General features: G+C 46.2%; 1 protein-coding gene across 8 annotated transcripts in view; it reads right to left on the bottom strand.

The window, feature by feature from the left end:
• LOC119172328 (uncharacterized) overlaps positions 1 to 21,577 on the bottom strand; it is a 182,162-nt gene that overhangs the window by 50,485 nt on the left and 110,100 nt on the right. For all 8 annotated transcript variants that reach the window (XM_075893600.1, XM_075893598.1, XM_075893604.1 and 5 more), the window contains 3 exons: positions 16,191 to 16,721; positions 14,867 to 15,052; positions 1,194 to 1,306 (listed from right to left, as the gene is read on the bottom strand). In XM_075893600.1, the coding sequence (XP_075749715.1) occupies positions 1,194 to 1,306; positions 14,867 to 15,052; positions 16,191 to 16,721 (830 nt within the window). The remainder of the gene's footprint in view (positions 1 to 1,193; positions 1,307 to 14,866; positions 15,053 to 16,190; positions 16,722 to 21,577) is intronic.

Raw genomic sequence — 21,577 nt, 5'->3', positions numbered from 1 at the left:
GGTTAAATGAACATAATATTCCCACATCGTTTCATCATTTGGTAAGTTCAAAAGATTGCTATACTGGGTTATATGCTCCAAGAGTAGTAAACCTTAAAATTAACATATTCAACAGGTATCACATGCATTCTACTGAAAGTCCCATCCTGCTACTTTTCAAAGTTGTTTCTACATCCTTTGAACAAAAAAGGCATTTGGGCAGGCTCTGTTTCACTTTTATAGAATATTGTGCAGGATAGTTAGGTAATCATGTCTTTATAATGTGACATATACAATGGCACAACAGCTGAAATCGAATGTGGAGCAATTTTTGGAACAGCAAAATGTTACTTTTGGAGCACTAAAATCCAAATTTGGATAAGGTTACGGGAAAAGAGAATAGCATTTTCATGAATAGCATTTCATTATCATGAAGTACCAAATTTGGAGCAGCATAAAAAGAATGCTTACATTTAGAAAAAAAAATAAGTATAAAATATTCAGCTAAATTGTGCAGTGTGAATATGAGCACTGTTATTTGTATCGAAGTAGCATTTCGAACCACCCCACTGAACAAACAATAAAGTATATATTAGCTTGCCGCCCCTATGAAATCATTTGACAGACTCTGAATTTATATATGGATCTGTCAAGCTTGTAACCTTAAATTTCGAGAGATTTGTAAAACTGAGGAGTAGGGGTGGCAAGAAAAAACTGGCCAACAATTTAGTTTTCTTTTTAGGCAAGCAGAAATGTCATACTCAGCTCTAAATTATTGCCAGTAACTTATCCAGACGTCGGTGATTATACTGGTACTCAGAATTATGTGGCGTACAAACGCACGAATAACTGAATGAAATGTGCAGAGTTCCGTGACTAGCGCTAACAAGCCTTTCTAAATTTCAATACACTTTTCCACAGGGCACCGGTGTACTGCGGTGAAGGTCACTTAAGCAGCATTCTCTACGCGGGTTGAAACTAAGCAGGTTGAAACTAAAACCAAGAAATTTTCTAACCGCTACACTCATCTCGCTACCCCCCCCCCCCCCCTTTTTTTTTCGCCGTGGGGTTAGGTGCCGCTTCGGATCGCTTGCAAGGCGTTACACAAACAGGGGCGTGAAATGAGGCTTGATTGTAACCTGCTTGTGCGCCACCTGATGAGAGAGCTCGGTACGAGGCAAAGGAAACTTTCACAATCAAGTGTAATGACAAACCTGCTAGTCTTGAGAAGCTTGTTCTCCTCCATGAGTTTCACGCGTTCCTGTTGCAACTTCTTGATCTCGGCATCCGATTCCAGCTTGTTCTTCTTTGCAGCCTGTCTTGAGGCCTAGAGTAAAACGAGGCAAAACGCAGTCAAGCCGAGTGCTATCGCTCATACAGTTCCATAACTATTTTGTTACCGGGTGAAAAAAGTTGTTTTTCATATGTTTCGGGAAGATCACTCTTGCCAGTTTCAAAAGTGCTCCAACGCGCATCACAGCATACTAAACTTTGCATAATGAAATGCTCTTTCCAAAAAAATAGATGTTGTAGAGGAACAAAAATATTTTAGAATGAATAAAAATGTAAAACTGTGGAACTTTTGGTTGTTAGATGGTAAACAGTACAACAAACACACTATATATGCAAAAATATTCAAACCAAAGAAAATTCAGAATATGCATTTTGTATATTCTGAATTTTGTATATTCTTTTGATGAGACACAAGTGTGCAGGTACACTTTTCTCAGTAAATTTGTTGCGATAAGACTCTCCAGGTGTTCCAATATAGATGGATACCCGTGATGCGAAAAATTTCTCTGTAAACCAAGTGTCCAATGAACTTCTCTACTTAATCTAGCGTCAGCTCTTTCCATGAACTACCTCATTCCGCATAGGTTGGCGTTCCCATATATGCATCAAAACATTTTTTTTTTCGTTTTTGCACATATCATATAAAAAAAAATATTGCGTGCAGTTCTAAAAGGATTTGCACTGCTCTGTAGTCAGGGCCAAGATGTGCTCCGGGAGCCTTCTTGTAGTTAGGAGAAGCTCTGCAGCCAGCACCAGCCCACCGCGCTCTAGCGAAGTGTGGACGACCCACGTAACAAGAGTAGCTATAAGATTGCGCACAAAGGTCAGAAGCTATATGCAGTTGTGACGTAGGAGACAACTTGAGGATGTATACAACAGAAACCCATGAACGGCTGCAGATGTCTCAGGCTGACGCAAAACATCATTGCCGTAAAACTTGAAGCTGAGGTGCTATCATCTTAAAACCTTAAGCTCGTCCTCACTCAATTCTGGTGGGGTAAGAAGAGAGTTTTAAAGAGAGCACGAGTTTTGCAGCGCTGGTGTGGAGCCATGCGCGCGTGACGACAGCGTCGTAGGAGCGACTAGTGCCACTAGACGCAACCCTATGTTTGATATAACAATGCAGGCAAAACTAAAGTTGCTGGTATCTGTGATAGAGGGCCACTTTGACACTTAAAACACGCGGCGGACCTTCTCAAATATTTTTTGTGGAACAAATTTTCCCCGACTCCTAGGAACAGCTCTCTATTGAATATCTGGGATATTATTATGGCAATAATTACTGCTTAAAATTGTCAAATTGTGAAGCTGACACTTTAATTTGATATTCGGCTTGCAAAGGTTTCTTTTTCTTTTCCTTACAGGACTTCGATGTTAGTGTACCAATAACACGAGGGGCACACACTTTTGTCAAGTTCGCCAGCCTAGTGCACTTTTCTAACAATACACGTGCATTGGTTCGCACAAAGGTCTGTCAAAAATCACTATGTTGCCGAAACAGGCAAATTCAAATTGATCCTGAATGTTTAGTGCCTGAACTAACTACTAGAAAGTGCTGGGTGCACGAGAAACAAACTCAACGTGCCAAAATCAATGATCCAAAAGCGTCGACCTCCTGTGATCGATTTGAATAGGCGTGGTAACGAAAGAGTTAACAGCAGGAGCAGGTGCTGAAAAACATTTTCATGATAACAACAGGATCCTGATCCACAGGCAGCAATATCGGACTTGTATATGGATGTATGAGGTGAATATCATTGAACTTCATACAGCAAGGGGGTAAGAGTTCTCACAGCAGATTGCTGGTCTAAGGGCCACTTCTTCATCCAGCTCTCAAGACTTTTCAGCCATAGAACTGCAACAGGTGCAACTAATTGCTGGACCCATTTAAAACTCTTTTTTCTCCATAAGTTCCAGCCAGGTGTCCAGTAGATGCCACAGTCAATGAGCATTGCAAAGCTATCCCATCCGATAACACCTTCCTAGAGCTATTAACAAATATTACATTTAGAACACACTATATTGTAGCGATGCTGAGGCAGACAGGCTAAAAAACAAGCCTCTTTAATAGGGCGAACTTGTGCCCACGAGGCTAATGACTGAGTGGCACAGATTCAACTATCTTCCTTTTCCTCGTAGGCCAAGCGCACGAACGCGTGGCGCATGCCAGCCGGGTCTTGCTGGTGCTCTTGCCACGATGATTGCGGCGGGCTACTTGAATGTGGCCAACCTGTTGCGGCAATATATATATAAAAAAAAAAACAAAAAAACTAGCCACCCTGTTTACGAGGCGTCTACCGACTGCAAGAGTACCAGAGTCTTGGAAGAATGCTAACATCATCTTAATACATAAGAAAGGAGATGACAAAGACTTGAAGGATTACAGGCCAATCAGCTTGCTTTCTGTAGTATACAAACTGTAGTATACAAAAGGTAACTGCTAACAGAGTAAAGAAAACATTAGAATTCAATCAACCAAAGGAACAAGCAGGATTTTGAACAGGCTACTCAACAATCGACCACATTCATACTATCAATCAGGTAATAGAGAAACGCTCAGAATATAACCAACCACTATACATAGCCTTCGTAGATTGCGAAAAGGCGTTTGATTCAGTAGAAATATCAGCCGTCATGCAGACACTGCGAAATCAGGGCGTCGATGAAGTATATATAAACATCCTGGAAGAAATCTACAGGGGATCAACTGCTACCATAGTGCTTCATAAAGAAAGCAGCAGAATACCAATCAAGAAGGGCGTAAGGCAGGTGAATACAATCTCCCCAATGCTATTTACTGCGTGCTTACAGGAGGTTTTCAGAAGCCTAGAATGGGAAGAGTTAGGAATAAGAGTTGATGGAGAGTACTTTAGTAACCTGCGTTTCGCCGATGACATTGCATTGCTGAGTAACTCAGGGTACGAATTGCAACTCATGATTATGGAGTTAGACAAGGTGAGCAGAAAGGTGGGTCTTAAAAATTAATCTGCAGAAAACAAAAGTAATGTACAACAACCTCTGAAAAGAGCAGCGCTTCGAGATAGGTAATAGTGCACTTCAAGTTGTAAAAGACTATGTCTACCTAGGGAAGGTAGTAAGCGCGGAGCCAAACCACGAGATTGAAGTAACTAGAAGATTAAGAATGGGGTGGAGCACATTTGGCAAGCACTCTCAAATTATGACAGGTAGATTGCCACTATCCCTCAAGAGGAAGGTATATAACAGCTGTATCTTGCCGGTACTTAGCTATGAAGCAGAAACCTGGAGACTTACAAAGAGGGTTCAGCTTAAGTTAAGGACGACGCAGCGAGCAATGGAAAGAAAAATGGTAGGTGCAACTTTAAGAAACAAGAAGAGAGCAGAGTGGATTAGGGAACAAACGGGGGTTAAGGATATCATAGTTGAAATCAAGAAGAAATGGACATGGGCCGGGCGTGTAGCACGTAGACAGGGTAACCGCTGGTCTAATATTAAGGGTAACGAACTGTATTCCCAGAGAAGGCAAGCGGGGTTAGGGGGAGACGGAAGGTTAGGTGGGCAGACGAGATTAAGAAGTTTGCGGGTATAATTTGGCAGCAGCAAGCACAGGACCGGGTTAACTGGCGGAACATGGCAGAGGCCTTTGTCCTGCAGTGGACATAGTCAGGCTGAGATGATCATGATGATATGCTAAAAGTGAAATCTTGCTATCATCATTTTTTTTACTTTCAAAAGGTGGTGAAGCACTTGAATAAAAGACCGTGGTATCACTTCACAATCTGTTATATTGAGTTCGAAAAGGATGATGTTTAAAATTGCCATAAACTAAAGGAATAAACTTTTTTAGAGAAAATGCGCAGAAGCTGCGAAGGGACGACGTTAGACTGGTATTGAGTTCAAACAAACAATGGCCGATAGAGCAAGTCCTAAAAATCATTGGAAGACATCTTTCAGTTGTATGCATGAATTGAAGTTTGTGAGTCGCTAAAGATCGCAGTTGCGGTGTCACTACACACAGCAGCCGAAAGTAGTTGCGAGTTCCACCTCTTCATCAGCAGTGCACGCTTAGTTTAATCTGCCTTTTTAACCGATGCCACGGTGCATGCTCTAGCAGGAAAGTTGCAAAATGCCTACTGATTTTTGAGGCTTACGTTTTAGGAAACAGCAGAAGGCAGCACAGGAAAAAGAAAAGGCAGATTGGAGCTTTACAATCGATACGTGAAAACTAACGCTCTCCCCAGGAGAGCCTTTGTGCAGCGGTCTTTGAGCTTTCAGGTTGGAAATGTTGTCACTGAATGCCTTTTTTCTTGAGTTGCAGCCAACCAGTATTTCTAAGCATCGATCACCTCTTCAGCTCGTAGGAGTCCACCTTTTCTTTCGTCCCCGCTGCGGCAGTTGTTGACAAAGCGGCGGACCCACACACTTATGTGCTATTGGCATCACCGCCACTTTTCGCTCTTCCAAGTGGCATTCTTCTGCCCCTAAGCTAGGCTCATGGGTCGTAGGCCAATGCGCCTCATCCTTGTGAAGCCAATGGGGTCTTGTCCACCACAATTAGCTTTCCAAGAAGGCTGATGGGAGAATACCGCCAGTGATTAAGTCAGCGGGGTTGTCCGCTCCGGGGCAGTGTCTCCAACCCTTGAGATCAGTAAGCGCTTGCAGCTATGATACTCGGTTTGCGACAAAGGGCTTCCACCATGCAGCGTTTTCTTTAATCCAGTGCATGGCTACTGTGGAATCAGTCCAAAGTATAGTAGCAGCATTCTGGAGGTCCAAGGTCTTGGCGACGTAGTGGCACAGTCGAGCGCCTATGAGTTCCCTCATCAGCTCTAGTTGGGGTAACGAGAGGCACTTCAAAGGAGCTACTCCCGATTTGGCCATAAATAGGCTTATAGTGATTGTTCTCTGGGGAGACTTGCTTGCAACGTATGCGACAGCACCGTATGCCTTTGGGCTGGCATCGCAGAAAATGTGCAACACTTTCTCTGTCTCTTCATCTGGGAAATTCCTTGCGATCCTCGGAATGGAAAGTGCCTTGATGCAGCGAAGATCTCCACACCAGCTTTTCCACTCTGCCTGCATTATTTCTGGCAAGGGATCGTCCCAACCAGCGCCCAACTCCCACAATCTGTGAAACATCATCTTTACGTAGAGCGTTGTGGGAGCAATGAACTCAAAGGGGTCGAAAATTCTGGCTGAGATTTGCAACAGGAATCTCTTGCTGTCAGCTCTTGTGGTGAAGATTTCTAGAAGTGAGGTGAGATTGTACTCTAAGTTATCTGTATGAGCATTCCAACCCACTCCTAACACCTTAGCGGCTGTAGGAAGTCCATCCGTCGCTTTCCGTTTTGCCAAGGTTACATCTTCTATGAAGTTGACTAAAGCGTGGTTGTTAGACATCCTTGTGTGGAGTCGCATTCCGGCTTGTGACAATATGTCGCTTGATTGCTGGCGTAACTCTTTAGCCTGCTCAAGGCTGTCGACACCAATGACAAAGTCGTCAGCACAGAGGTGGTTGCGCAAGATGCAGTCTCACCATACTGCTCCGTGGGTCTTTCAATATGGTGTTGTAAAGTTGCGACCAATACGAAAGGACTTGATGTGACACCAAATGGCACGAGTGTCATCTGTTAAGTCGTCACCACTGGAAATTCTTCACCTTTCTTCGGCTTAGTTTCATATAAAAAAAAAACGCACAGCATTCCGTCGCCTTCTGACAGATTGATTGATATGTGGGGTATAACGTCCCAGTGGGGTTTAACGTCCCGAAACCAACATATGATTATGAGAGACGCCGTAGTGGAGGGCTCTGAAAATTTCGACCACTTGGGGTTATTTAACGTCCACCCAAATCTGAGCAGAGCAAAGAGACAAAAAGCTTTCTTTAAAGGGCGTCTTTTAAAGACGTCTTTTCAGTACGAACGCATCACGAAGACTGGTTTATATTACAGTATGTACACCACTCTCGTAGAGAGAAAAAGGGAAAGTAAAGAAAAAAACATGCAGAGAAACACAAGTATACATATATGTCGTGTAGCCAGCACGGCGACACGTGAAAGTTACCACGCTACACCACTGTACGATCCATGACAAAATCCAGTTTAATCAGCGAGTATCGTTTATATACACACGAGCGCAGTGGCGCCATCTATTGTGAGTCCAATGACTCAGAAGGCCATCTGGTGTAAACGCACAACACTACATCTACCCCCTCCCTTGATAATAGAACACAGATTATGTGCATAGAAAAGAAACAGTCACTACCCGTGACAGAAAACTATAGTAAGTCTGCACTGTAAACAAGTCACTGCACATAGTCTCCGAGTCTCTCTGGTGGTCTTCGCTCCCGTGTAGAGCGATGGAGGGGCACCGGCTGCGCTCTGGTTCGTCGGCACGATCAGCACCCAGTCCTGCGGTCGTGTTCCCCGTTGATGGAGGCCGTGGTGGGCTTGGCGTATGAAAAGGCAATGCTGACCCTGTTGAATCTTTCCACTAAGCCATTGGCTTGAGGGTGGTAAACTGCCGAGAAGAAATGCTTGATGTCCCTGTCTGCAAGGAAGCACTCGAATTCACTTGACGTAAACTGTCGGGCGTGATCTGAGACTAGTTCAGTCGGGTAACCCTCTCGCGCAAAGACAGCAAGCAGAAAGTTGATCACCGTGCGAGAAGTGATGTCACTGCAGAACGCAATCTCTGGCCACCTGGAGAAGTAGTCCACTACCACGATGACAAATCGACAGTCGGCCAGTGCACGTTCAAAGGGGCCCACGATGTCTATTGATATTTTGTCCCAAGGCCTGTCAGGAAGCGGGACAGGCCGTAGTGGGGCTTGCCAGTTCTTGACACTCTTGTCCGAGGCTTGACAGGCGCTGCAACTCCGGACAGCGGCCTCCACATGCTTGTCAAGGCAAGGCCACCAGTACTTCTCCCTGATGCGCTGCTTAGTCTTCACAATTCCCGGGTGTGACTCATGAGCTAACTGGATGAATGTATCCCTTAGCTTGGCAGGCACTACAACGCGTTCTGTGCGCAGAAGCAACCCATCTACTACCGAGAGCTCGTCTCGTATTTTGTAGTACGGAGTCAGTTCTGCGGCAAGTCTTTTCCTTGTTGGCCATGATGACTGGATAAATTGCCTTACCTGCCGTAGTATGTCATCCTCCGCGGTAGCAACCTGAAGATTCTCCCGATGTACAGACGATGTAACCAAGGACACAACCTCTTCATCAACATGGAAGCCCCCTTCTGTGTCTGGCACGGGCAGTCTGGACAAGGCATCTGCTACCTGGTTGTGGGCTCCGCTGCGGTACTGTATTTTGAAGTTGTAGCGCAGCAGTCGTGCGGTCCACCTTGCGATACGAAGTGGCCGCTGTCCTGTGCTACGGGATGAGGGCAGTGCCACCAAAGCGTGGTAATTCGTCAGTAGAGTAAATTTTCTGCCCCAGAGGTAAACGTGCCACTTCTCGCAGGCCCACAGACAGGCAAGGGCCTCGCGCTCTCCGGCCGAGTATTTTCGTTCTGTCTCTGTTAATGTCCGCGATGCAAATGCGACAGTATGCACATGGGACCCCTCCACTTGCTGCAGTACGGCACCGAGACCGTACGCAGAGGCATCTGTTACGACAATGACAGGTAGCGTCAGGTAAACATTCGGAGGACCTTGTGGGATGCTAGAAGTCTTTTACTCCCGCGAAGCTCTCTTTCGCAGCCTCATCCCAGTCGAAGTGCACGTCTTTGCAAAGTAGACGACGCATTGGCTCTACTTGCTCTGCTAGTCGCGGCACGAATTTGGAATAGTATTCAACTAGCCCCAAAAAGGAGCGTAGCGTGGCTGCATCTCTAGGCGCAGGAGCATTGATGATTGCATCAATCTTGGTCTGGAGCGGTGCTATACCCTCTGCGCTGACGCGATGTCCTAAGAACGACAGCTCCGACGTGTTGAAGACGCATTTTTCGTTGAGCTTGAGCCCTGCTTTTGCTCTTCGTTCCAGCACTAGCTCTAGGTTTTGCCTGTGTTCGCTCTCCGCCTTGCCAAAAATGATTATGTCATCCAAGTAGCATAAGACCCCTTTGCAACCTCCAAGAATTTTCGTCATGATCTGCTGAAACGCAGCTGGTGCCGATGCCAACCCGAAGCAGACCCTCTTGAATCTAAAGAGGCCATCGTGAGTTATAAATGAAGTTATGTCCCTGCTGTCTGGGTGCAGCACAACCTGGTAGTAGGCTGATGCCAGGTCCACCTTGGAAAAGCAGTGGGCTCCATTGAGGGCATAAAGCAGCTCCTCCATATGAGGCAAAGGGAAGTTGTCTGCGACTATAGCTTTGTTGGGTTCCCGGAGATTGACACACAGTCGAATGCTACCATCTGCTTTGCGGGCTGCTACAATAGGAGATACCCACTCAGAGCATTGACTCTCTCAATGACATCAGCAGCAAGTAGCTTCTCAATCTCGTCAAAGACCGGCTGGCGGACTGAAAATGGTAGGGGTCTCAGATTCTGTGCGACTGGCACAGAAGCTGAGACCTAACTTAACTTTGTGTTGCACACCTCTTACAAGTCCCAGGCCAGGCAAAAACAAGTGGCCAAACTTGGTCCACAGTGTTGGCGGAATTCCAAACTTGGGAGGGCCAAGGGGTTTTTCATGCCTGGGGCTTTGGGGAAGGCCTGAACTCATTGCTGGAAGCTCTCAGCATTCCTACGTGGACATTTGCAGGCAGCGCAATTCCTCTCCCATGATGCGAAGGCCAAGGGCTTGAACAGCATCCAGGCCAAGGAGAGATGTACCACATGGCGTAACATGAAAAGTTACAATGGCTTCTTTCCCCTTGTATGCGACTATGGCGTGAAATGACCCGAGAACGGGAATCTTCCTGCGCGAAAAATCCAGCAATGTAAGATGGGAACTTGTCAGTTGTACTGCGTTTGCGAACAAGCCTTGGAATTGGTGCTCACCCATAATAGACACGGCCGGGCCTGTGTCCACCAAAAAGTTCATGGTATGCGCCCGTGTCGTCGCGGTAACTGACGCGACATTGACATCCACGTAGACGCCTGTGCTCTTATCAGTACGGACCGCCAAGATGCTAATGACACTGGTAGCATCCTCTTCCGGAACGATTTCCTGGACCTCTGCAGAATACCCTTCTCGGCCGCGACGGTAGCTGCGACATGCTCTTAAAATGGCCGCGGCGTCCGCAGGCAAAACATGTGCGACCGCGCGCGGGACATTCCGTAGGCGAACACCGTGCTGCGCCGCAGTTTCTGCAGGCATTTACATTTCTAGGCCCGGAGACAGCAGCGGCGGCGGCATTCATATCAGGTGAAGGTGTGCTGTACGCGCGTGAGCAGCTGAAGTGGCGACGGCCCGAGAGGCGTGTGCCATTATCGCCGTTATCTCGTCGATCGTGCCTGGCTGAGCTGTCTCGCAACTGCTGCTGAATGCGCTGCACAGGATTGGCGAAGGCTTCGGATTCACGCTGGGTTTGCTCACCAAGCCGTGCTACCTCGACAGCATGATCGAACGTAAGGTTATCGCCCTCCAGCAGCAATCGCTCTCGTAGCCACGGGCACGTGACGCCTGCTACGAACTGTTCACACAGGTTTTCGTCCGCTTGAGTGGCGAAATTGCAAAGAGCTGCTAACTCCCGAATCGCTACGGCGAAATCAGTGATGGGCTCACCCTGCAGTTGACGACGCTCCCGGAATCTATGGCGTTGAAGGCGGACGCTGCAAAGGGCGGCGAAATGCTTCGAAAGCATCTCAACGGCTACGTCGTACTCGTCGGGTGGGCGTAGGGCTCCCGTGGTTATGCCTTGCGTTCCAGTAGGTGCAGTGGTTCCGATGATTCCAGCGGCGGCATCTGGCGTGGTCGTGACACCGGGTGCAGCACTCGTTGTCTCTGCCTTGGTTTGCGTCGTACTAGGTAGAAGCGCGTCGAAAATGCGCTGTCCTTCCGTCCCAAGACAGTGCAGCAGGAGGGCTCGGCGACGGGGTGCGGGTAGCTCGTTCGTTCCGGACGCCAGCAGAAACCTTTCGAACAGTCGTAACCATCGGGCCCATGGCACATCGGGCGTGCCGGGGGTGGCCAGGAAAGGAGGAGGTGGCAAAATACCCGTGGAAGCCATTCTCGTCGCCAGAATGTCGTGTAGCCGGCACGGCGACATGTGAAAGTAACCACGCTACACCACTGTACGATCCATGACAAAATCCAGTTTAATCAGCGAGTATCGTTTATATACGCACGAGCGCAGTGGCGCCATCTATTGTGAGTCCAATGACTCAGAAGGCCATCTGGTGTAAACGCACAACACTACAATATAGTCAAAAAGAGTTTTCTCTGCACCCCACACATGCAACGTTTTCCGGCAACTCGGGTAGCTAACACAGTCGATCCCTGCGGCCTAAAGCCTTTCTTCCACGGTAGTCATGTAGCTCGTAAAGGTACGGCGACGACAAGGACGCGCTCCCTCTATCTGGACCGCTTGTCTCTTAAGAGTGCCGCTGCTGGCCCGAAATGCGTCTTCCCCAAGTTGCCCCTTTCGTGCCTTTTTGCCGAGGGTCGTTCACAGCTCGTTCAACTAGTTCCTCAGAAGCGGCGGTTTTGTTTCCATTTTACGACAAATACAACAGTGCAAACGTCTGTTTAACAGATATTTCAGAGTAACAAATTTTCTGAAAATCCCTGGCTGTTTTCCTATGAATTTTATGCAAAAACCTTTTTGGAAGAAGAACTTTTGAATAGGGAATATTTCAGTTTAACAAACTTATTCTACTGCTCTGGGCTCGTTATCGAGATCAATTCAATGAAGTTTTGCCCTGTGCAGCAATGGTGTAGCAGATTCACGCTTCCCCAAAATCGCCCATTTATCAGCCGCAGTGTAACACAGTTTGTGCATGCAGGGCTGCCAAGGGAAAGCAACCGTTTCGATGACGAAAGCGAGCCTCGTGCTCTTCAGCACCTGTGCATAACTCTCAGATTTGGAAACTGATACCATAGTTTGTTTGGAACCGAAGAAAGAAAAGCACGATGAAAAAGTGGTAATGCTGAGATGGGTTCAAATCCTTTATCTCCAACCGAGGCTGCCAGATATATTGAAAAGCTGCAAGACTTCGTGTCGCAGCAGCAAGCCGTGCCAGAGGGAGTGCACGGAAACGTAAACTCTCAGGACAGCTTTGTTTCATCCTGTGCTTCGAAGCCACCACTCCAAATAAAAATGCCATAAAATATCTAAAAATAAACTGCGTTTCAACCTTTGATCCGATATCTGCTATGATCAATGCTGTTCCATGTTACAGTAAATATTGTTTAAACTTTCAGTCGAGTGAACTTCTGTAAAAATAGAAATATAGGTGGATTTATTTTTCGGAAAAAAAAATGCGATGAAAAGTCGACTTTCATCTTATATATGGTCATTGGCAAAAAAAATGTAGAAGTCTCCCAACAATGGGGAGCTAAAGTCAAAAGCTTCCACTGCCATCGTGAGCATTAGCAGCAGCGACGTTAGCCAAGGCTAGGCTAGGCAAGGCCGACAGTATACTAGCAACGCCATTTTGCTTTGGTTGTCTTTGTCAGTCTGCTGTTTTCTTTTTTTTTTTATTTCCGTCAGAAATGAGTGTTAGCCGATGGCAGTTTACGATAGACATTAATAAAAAAGTTGAGTATGCTGAAGCGCGCGGCAACTAGGCGACACAACAGCAATTCGGTGCATAGGGGTAAAGCATCCGATACTGGAGGAGCCAAAAGCAACGCATCACACCCTGCAGCAATTTAAAAAAAAACGATTTCGCGGGCGGATTGCAGTGCACCTCGAACTGGAAACACTACTTGCAAAATTTGTCCGGGAGTTGCGTGCAAGGGCCCTACCCGTGACAGGGTAGTGCTTCGGCTTGAAAGCTATCAAGATAGTGCGAGACTCTGGGCTCACGAGAGCACAATGCTCCATCGCAGGTGCGTCGATTTATGAAGGGGAAGGCATTTGCTCTGAAGCATGTGCCGAAAATTGCCCCAAGATTTCGATAAAAAGCTGGTCGAGTATCAGCCCTTCGTCATAGGGCTTCGTTGACAGCATTGCTACATGGGCAACACTGACGAAACTCCGATCTGGTTCGATATGCCTTCGAACCAGACTGTGACCGCTAAGAATCCAAGCAAGCGATGCTCTTGACAATGGGCAACGAGCATACGTGATTTACTGTGATGCTCGTGTGCACAGCCTATGAAACGAAGCTGCCTCCTCATGTCACTTTCAAGAGAAAAAGGCTATAAAAAGAAGACTTTTCCCGGGATGTTATCATGAGAGCAAACGAAAAAGGGTTCATGAACAAGTTCCTCATGCTTGAGTGGATCCGACTTGTGCAGAATTGGTGACTCTGTGCACTTTTTCAGCAACCGAGCATGTTGGTGCTTGACTTATTTCGAGACCACCTCACGGCCAATGTAATGGGCGCCCTGTCTGATGGAAAGACAGACCTTGTCATGATCCCTAGGGAACTAACATCAATCCTCCAGCCACTGGACGTAGTGCTCAATAAACGCTTCAAGTTCGCGTACACAAGCTCTACAATGAGTGGATATTGGGCGACAATCACAGGACCCTCGCTGGCCGGCTACAACGTCCACCGCTCGCAATTGTTGTGGCTAAGTGTCGTCAGCTTGGAAATCTCTCTCGGAAAAGATGGTGCACAACGCTTTCCGCAAATGCTGCATCAGCATTGCATTGGATGGAACAGAGGACGTAACTAGCGAGAAACAGACGTCGTCGGACTCAAGTTCGGACGAGTCTGAGTGACACTACTTTGTGGCCTTCTCGCGTTTAACTACATAAGATTAGCGTAGAAATATAAAGGAATGCCACCACAGTGCAGCTGGTTGTGTCATATATTTATTTATCGAGGAAAGAGTGCACCGTGACACTTTGCGATTTAAAAAAATTTTTTTTTGGAGATTCAGAGTTGGGGGTTTCGACTTATAATGTGATTTGACCTATATTCCGGTTTTTACTATCACCTGAAGTTCTTCAAGCGAGAGTTCACTGTATTAGGATAAATGTGCAGTGCGGCCCATACGGCAAACTATTTAAATCTTGTGTTGTCATTTTCTTGTTTCTTAGCCTTTCCAAACATGTTTACTTAACTTAAACGTGAAGCGCAGCTTCACTCCATTCAGAAAAAAAAAAAGGTATTTCATTGCAACTTGAGGGTGAACTTTAAATGAAGAGAATCTGGAAAAAAAACTCGTGTTACATTAGAGTAAATACGGTATGTGCTGTGCTGCACGTTTTTCCTAACATGTCAGGCATCATGAAGCCAAAGTAGAACCCCCCTTAATCTACCAAGCAAATACAGTGGAACCCCTTTATAAGAGAGTTGGGTATAAGAGACATGTGCACCTCCGATGAAATATAGGTTGATAAGAAAATGCTCTATATCCTGCTTAGCGAGACACCTCCTATAAAATACAATGTAATTGCTTTCAAGTGCATTTCTGTTGTGAAGGGATTCAACTGCACTTTTGTGACATACTGCTACTGACATTCATACTATCATTTGCATTCTGAAAACTGATGCATCGAGGAAAAAGAAAAAATTGGATAGCCAGATGTATTTCAAACTTGCCTGCAGTTCCTTATTCAGCTCTTCTATTTTCTCCTTGTACTTGCTGGTTTCGACGGTGTGTTTACTGTTCGTCTGCATGTTGCAGTCCAGGGCACTCTCAAACTGCTCCTTGATGCGAGCGTTTTCGTGTGTAAGCATCTCGCATCGTTCGAGCAGGGCGTCCCGTTCCTCCAAATACTCTGCCGACTGCAATGTGAAAACCCAGAGATGCCACACAATTCCCATGGCACAGAAATTAGTCACGTTTCTTCCTTTGAAATTCACGATAGATTTTGATGAGACTTGCAGGGCTTGTTACTTTCCTGGTATAGCATGAAGCTTTTAAACACACACATTTAATGTGCTCTTTAGAAGCTAAATTTTTCCTAGCCTCAGAGAGTTACAAAGAAAAACCAACAAATCACAACAATCTGCACTGAGAACTGTATGCAGTAAAACAAGATTGAGTGTTCTAAACCTATTGCAAACAAAAGTTGTATCCTGAAGATCTGCAAGCAAGGCACTGTCAACACAACGTGCATGATACCATGCTCGCTATTAAATTTATCAGCAAGCACATATTTACAACATTGAAGGCCCGATCAATATATAAAGCTTAGCGTTTATCTTTGTCTAATGAAAACACAATCCCTGTCAATGCTTCATGCTAAGCAAGCTTTCGTTTTTCCGATTCTGAGGCAAAAAAACGCCAGGCCTAGTCACAGTGAAAACTGGAAGAGTGGCCTTTTACCTCTTTTACACACGCTTTGGGTAACTGCTACAGGCACACTTGCAGGGTCATTCTTTTTCAGAGAAGCGTGGTACTTGCTACACACTCTCAAGGAATTTCTTGCAATATTTTGATGCTGTGACCGTCACTGGCTGACGAATTAAGCCTGAAGCTTTCGTAATGGGTTGGAGCATTCTACAGCCATTTCATCACGCTATCGTAACTTATTTTTAGCGCACACTGACCAACTAGCTCGTCTTTCAATACTACTTCAGTTCATTGCGCTATTCACATTGTTTGACGCGTCATTGTTCTTTAGCTGTTCTAAAATGTAAAATTACTCATGTAACGCAATTACTTTGCCGACAAAAAGTCTGAATACGGTCAGTTTCCGGCTGAGTTTCAAGCACTGACATTGCTCAGTGTTAGAACACTGAGCTGGCACACAGGGGACCTGGGTTCAAATCCCATCGAGTCTTGGTGTCCTTTATTCACTTAGTTAACTTTTTCTTATTTTGCGCTTAGTGGTTGCGAACACCAGTGGCGACGGACAAATATGGCGCACGCGACCCTTGTAACAGCTTTCACTGTGAAATGAACATCAAATCCACACACCTGATCCACTTGGACACATAGGTCCTGCATTCCAGTTTTGTTGCACAGCTTGCAGTGCTCCAGGCCACTGTTTATTGAAGCCAACGTCTCTGATGACAGCGGACCCCGGAAGGAATTCACTGCCAGAATGAGGCTCTCGCACAGCTGCTTTGGTGGCAGCTCAGAGAGAATTTTCTGCACCACTACTTCGCGGCCTGTGTCGGTGCGTGTTGCTGTTGCAGCCGCTGATGGCAACGCTCTCTTTTCAATTGTAGAAGAACTTGGCAGCTGAGCATCGCCACACTGCGAACCAGTGGCCAGGTTGTCGAGAGGCAGTTCAAAGGCCGTGGCATTGGGATTCAAGTTGCAATTGGCAATGGCTTTCATTAAAGCTGTGCTGGGATTGGGTGTAGAGTCGCCACTAGCAACACTTGCGCTGGGCGTAGAATTAACTTGGCGCATCGTTTCGATGTACCGAGACGAGTCGTATTCATTGGCCGCTTCCGCACCGCGCTCTTCTCCCTCATCACTCTCCACAAATTCGTCGTCGTCCTGAAAAATATCGGCCAAATTACAACGCTAACACCACCACCAGTTCACTGGCTTCGGTAACTGAAATCTACTACCAAAAGCTTAAAAACTTGAATGCCAATAGTGTAATAAAAACTAGATTGTACATAAAATTATCAAACAGTTGGATAGTTCTGTTTAACATTAGCAGAAAATTGTACATAAAATTATCAAACAGTTGAATAGCTCTGTTTGACATTAGCAGAAAATGCAACTTTCGAATAGCACAAATGGCAAAAAAATCGATATTTTGAAAATCAATTTTCAGTTTCTGGAACCATCTTTCTACAGATTCCAAAATATCTACTCAAACAGCTGCACAGACATGCTTAAAAGGACTGGTCTCGCCCTCCTATGTGGCAGAAATTATTCTAAAAAACGCTAGAAAACAGCGATTTTCAAAAAATTATAGTTTGCGATGGCACAACGAGAAGCCGGTTTATAGGTCTCATCAAAAAGAGCATTTCTCAGTGTTCGAATTTCTCGCTTCAGCTGACTTCTCCACTCCGAAAAAACTGCGCAAAAAAGCAAATACTTGGGAGGCGTTACGAGGCCTTTGATTGGCCATGTCCACCATTTTGCCCCAGCTCCCCACGCCATTGCCCTGATGCTTGCTCCGGGAGATCGTGGTCTGCTGCTTGTGCGCTGTCAGGACACTGCTGTTGAAAATAACTATTTTGGGAGTGTTCACGGTCGGCAATCACGTAGGATTAGGAGCTGAACTATGGTGCACCACACTCGTAGACTACGCGGCGCACCATGTCAGTCGCCTTTAGGCCTAACTCCTCTGACGGCGAGATGAACCTCAAACTTTGCGGGCGAGAGCAACATGCTAGTGCACTCTTCGCACATGCTTCTTCAGAAGCAACGAAGCACATCGTTTGCTGGCTCCAAGGAACCGCAGATGGGCATTTTATGCATCGGCAGCGCACGCTACGGCCATACTTGTCAGAGCAGCCCCCCGAGTACCAAGAATTGCTTGGGATAGTCATGCATTGTCACTTGAAAATGCGATACCAAGCACTGTGCACACCGGTTTTTTGTCATTGTAGCTACACATTTCATGCATTGTCACCAAATGCCACCGCCGAGAGCATGATGCACCGGCTGCACCGCCTCCGCAGTCGCGCCCTTTACATTCATATGGAGTGTCATCAACAAGCTCTAGATATGTGATTTAGACATTCTTGGAGCCATGCTTGGTATTGCCATGAGGGTCCACGAATGTTCTGAAACAATGAAAGCCTCGTAGATTAGCGTTGCCACGACCGGCCGTATGATGATGCTTTTCACGGCTATAACGTCAAAAAAACACGTATGAAGCAGGGGTATGAATTTTTATATGCCTGACTCTCGTCGTTAAATAATCTGCTAAGAAATTCCTGTGCCACCAGTTTCCTGCCCACGAATGTTCGTTATTTTAAAGGAAGGCATAGGCTGTCATGGTGCGAGCCATTTCATCATGCAACAAAGCTCTCTATATATAAATATATTTATTGATTATCACTGCGATAGCAACTATACAGACACTGTCGGCTCGTTCTTGCCATTGGTGTTTGTCGTCGTCGTCGTTCAATGTATATGTATACTGTCCTTTTTTATGAAATGGAACACGCGAACACGTGGCCTGTTTTCTGCGGTGGCTGCCTACAGCACCATCAACCAACAAGTGCAGAAAGCACGTTCGCTTTTCGCGTCATCTATGGCCAAGCAAGATAACGAGTCATGGCCGGTAAACAATTGCTGCTAGATTATGTTCCCTAACCGCTCGCGCAGCGAGCAATATCAGGCAATTACTGCATCCTGCTCCGTGGACTACGCACTACAAACGTGAGCCGAGATGGAGTGCGAACCCGCAGCACTTGTCTACAGGCTATAACTCATTATTTTATTTTATTTTTGGAAACTGAGGATGCTGAAAGCGAACGTGTTTTCTTTTGCTGTCAGTTGATGGTGCTGTGGGTAGCCGTCACAAAGTGCAGGACACGCGTTCGCATATTGCCTTTCATGAAGGACGACAATGTTCACCTATCTATATATGTGAAAATGCAAGGAAGAAAAATAATCCAGGAAAAAGATCCCGGCGCACGGAATCGAAGCGTTTGACTTCTCACCTCTGAGCTCGTGGTGTTTTTCACTGAGCCACAAAGGAGTACTTTTGTCAAGGTTGAAACGGCAAGCTATTTATATCTGCCACTTAACGCTGGCAGGGCCAATCTCTGGGGGGAAATGGCATATTTTCAGCATTACCAGCGAGATGGCACAACGAGCACGCTCGGAGTAGGCAGCCATGTATGCGCGGCCTGCGCGCATGAAGGCTCCCTAGCTTGGAGCCCAGCTCATCACGATGTGGCTCATCTCCCACACGTACTTTGCCCCGCGAAAAAGTGTGTGTGTGTGAGGGGGCCTTCAGTTTAAATATGAGGTACGTGGAAGCTTGTACCTATCTGACGTGCAAAGGAGCATTGCCGTCACTCTAGTTTTACCGTGGCCCGATGTCGGCACGTGAACTTGCTTCGCCCCCTTCTTCTCGACGGTTTTGGTGCCAGGCATGTCGAAGTAAAGAGGCGTCTGATCGGCATTCCCGATTTGCCCAAGCAGGTAGTCGTTGTTGCGCCGCAAGTTTAGGACGAACCTCTGAAAACTGTGAAGCTTTTCATCGTACTCCTCCGCAAAACTTTTCGCATATGCATGTTCCCCTTCGGAGGGAAAAACCTTTCCTCTTCATAAAGTTAGTTAGCCAGCACCTTCTCACTTTGGACTGGCTCCGCGTTAGCCCTTTTTCAAAAGCTAACTGCATAGCCCGCACTTAAAGCAGTTCTGTCGTCACAGGCCGCTGTGCCGCTCGCTGCTCAGCACATACTCGGCGAGCAGCTCTTCAATTTGCGAAAACCGACCCTGCTGTGGTCCACTGAAACCTTTGCGTGAATTTTTGCTGTCGACAATCTTCTGCTTTTGTTTCCGCCAGTCCCGCACGCACGTTTCGGGAATTCCGAACGACCGCGATGCGGCCCGATTTTCGTCTGTTTCCCCCACGCGATGACTTTTCTTTTAGAAGCGGCATCGTAGTGCACTCGTCGAGTTTTTGGAGTCGGCCCTTCCATGCCGTCGATGCTAATGAACTAAAAGATGATGAACTCCTTAGCACACATACGAAGAGCCGCACATGGGAAACACATAGGCAGAAATGGTCGACGCGCCATGCCGACGCACGTAGGGGGCGGCCATTTTGGAAATGCGGATGGCAATAGAATGACCGTATTCATTTTTTTTTTTCGCACTCGATTCTGACGTGCATGCGATTTATGAACTTGCTTAACCGGAAAAATGATGTGCGTTAGGTTCGAGTAATTACGGTACATTCCAATTGGTTGCTATCGCATTCATTGCTTTGCTCTTGTGGCAAAACTGTGACAATTACTAATCAATAGGTACATGATTACGCTAATAACAGCGTGAACAGAGGGAAAATGTGTAATCATTTCAGCATACAGAGGTGCAAGTGGACTTTTGTGTTTTGGAGCAGCACAGGGAGCAAATAATGCCGTTTTTGAGCAGCTTTGCACAGTAAAAGGGGAGCAGGTTCGGAACACCAAAAGATGTGTTTTGGAGCAACAATGCGAGTTAGTTTTGGAGCTGCTTTCTAGGATCAAACATCATCACCAGTCAGAATTATTTCCCGTGAAAAAAATTCCAATGGTTTTCAAAAACTAAACATTCAGTACAAATCAGCTTACTAAACTCCATAGCGCGTGCATGCTTGTGTGTGAGTGTGAGTATGGGTGAGCATGTGTAGGTTATGATATGAAACATGCTCATTTATTACTCAGCCTAAAACAAAAAAAATATATTCCGAGAGGTAAAAACACTGCACGATTTTTTTCACGTGAATGAATCTACTGCAATGAGCCTCGCTAGCCTCTGCAGCGTTGCACCTGATGTGTGAAATGGAGGAGCATAGATAATCGTAGGGCACTACGCTTGGCAGAACTCTGTTATCTCCACGCTAATTAAACATACTAGTCTGCTTATCTCTGCTTGGTCTGGAGCGAAATGAGGATGAGAATTTCACACAGCAAGTCTGCGCGCACAGTACGGCGAGACGCCAGGCAGCGACGACATGGGCAGCACATAGGTGCCACGCTGCTGGCAACTAAGAATATCGTCAGAGCTGACGCAACCACTCTATGTTTCAGTGAAACTGTCAGACATCATTTGGTATCAGATCGCGGTAGAGAAGCGCCCATATGTATCGCAGAAAGCTGATAGTATTCAACCTGTCACTATTTCAGCCGCTGCGTATTCCGGACCCTGCAGTTGTTTTGAAATGGTCCATGGCGTCGCCACTGCGCGCAATAAAACGATCGTACGAGAGTGCCAGCCTAGTATCCTTTGTGTACTTTGGCAAAAAGGAAGAAAATACTTCCTGGTGAGTACATTGGGAAACATCCACTGTAGTACTGTATTTGTTTATTGGTGGCGATGGCGCACGTAAGGAGATGCACATTGATACTTGTACACGCGCACTGCCATTTAGTGCATAACCATGCCGCGTTCCCAGCTGGTACAAATTATCAAGGTTTCACTGTATTACTAGATGATTCGCAGTTTCTCATGTTGGTGCCACCACTTTTGCGGAGATACCACGGCAATCAGACAAGCACTAGCAAATCCCTCGAATGAACTAACGTACAACGTGATCGAAACACTCGATATCATTGCAGCTGCGTTTTTTATGTAGCCAACACTCAGTGTTGCTCTGTCAACAATAATAATCAGCTAAATTTGGTGGTTTACGCTTCCAATCAACAATTATTCCGGATATTGTCGTTTGTGCG

This window comes from Rhipicephalus microplus, chromosome 4 (genome assembly GCF_043290135.1).
Source record: "Rhipicephalus microplus isolate Deutch F79 chromosome 4, USDA_Rmic, whole genome shotgun sequence".
NCBI lineage: Eukaryota > Metazoa > Arthropoda > Arachnida > Ixodida > Ixodidae > Rhipicephalus > Rhipicephalus microplus.
Note: the sequence above shows the minus strand (reverse complement) of the source record. Positions and strands in the feature narration are given on the sequence as shown.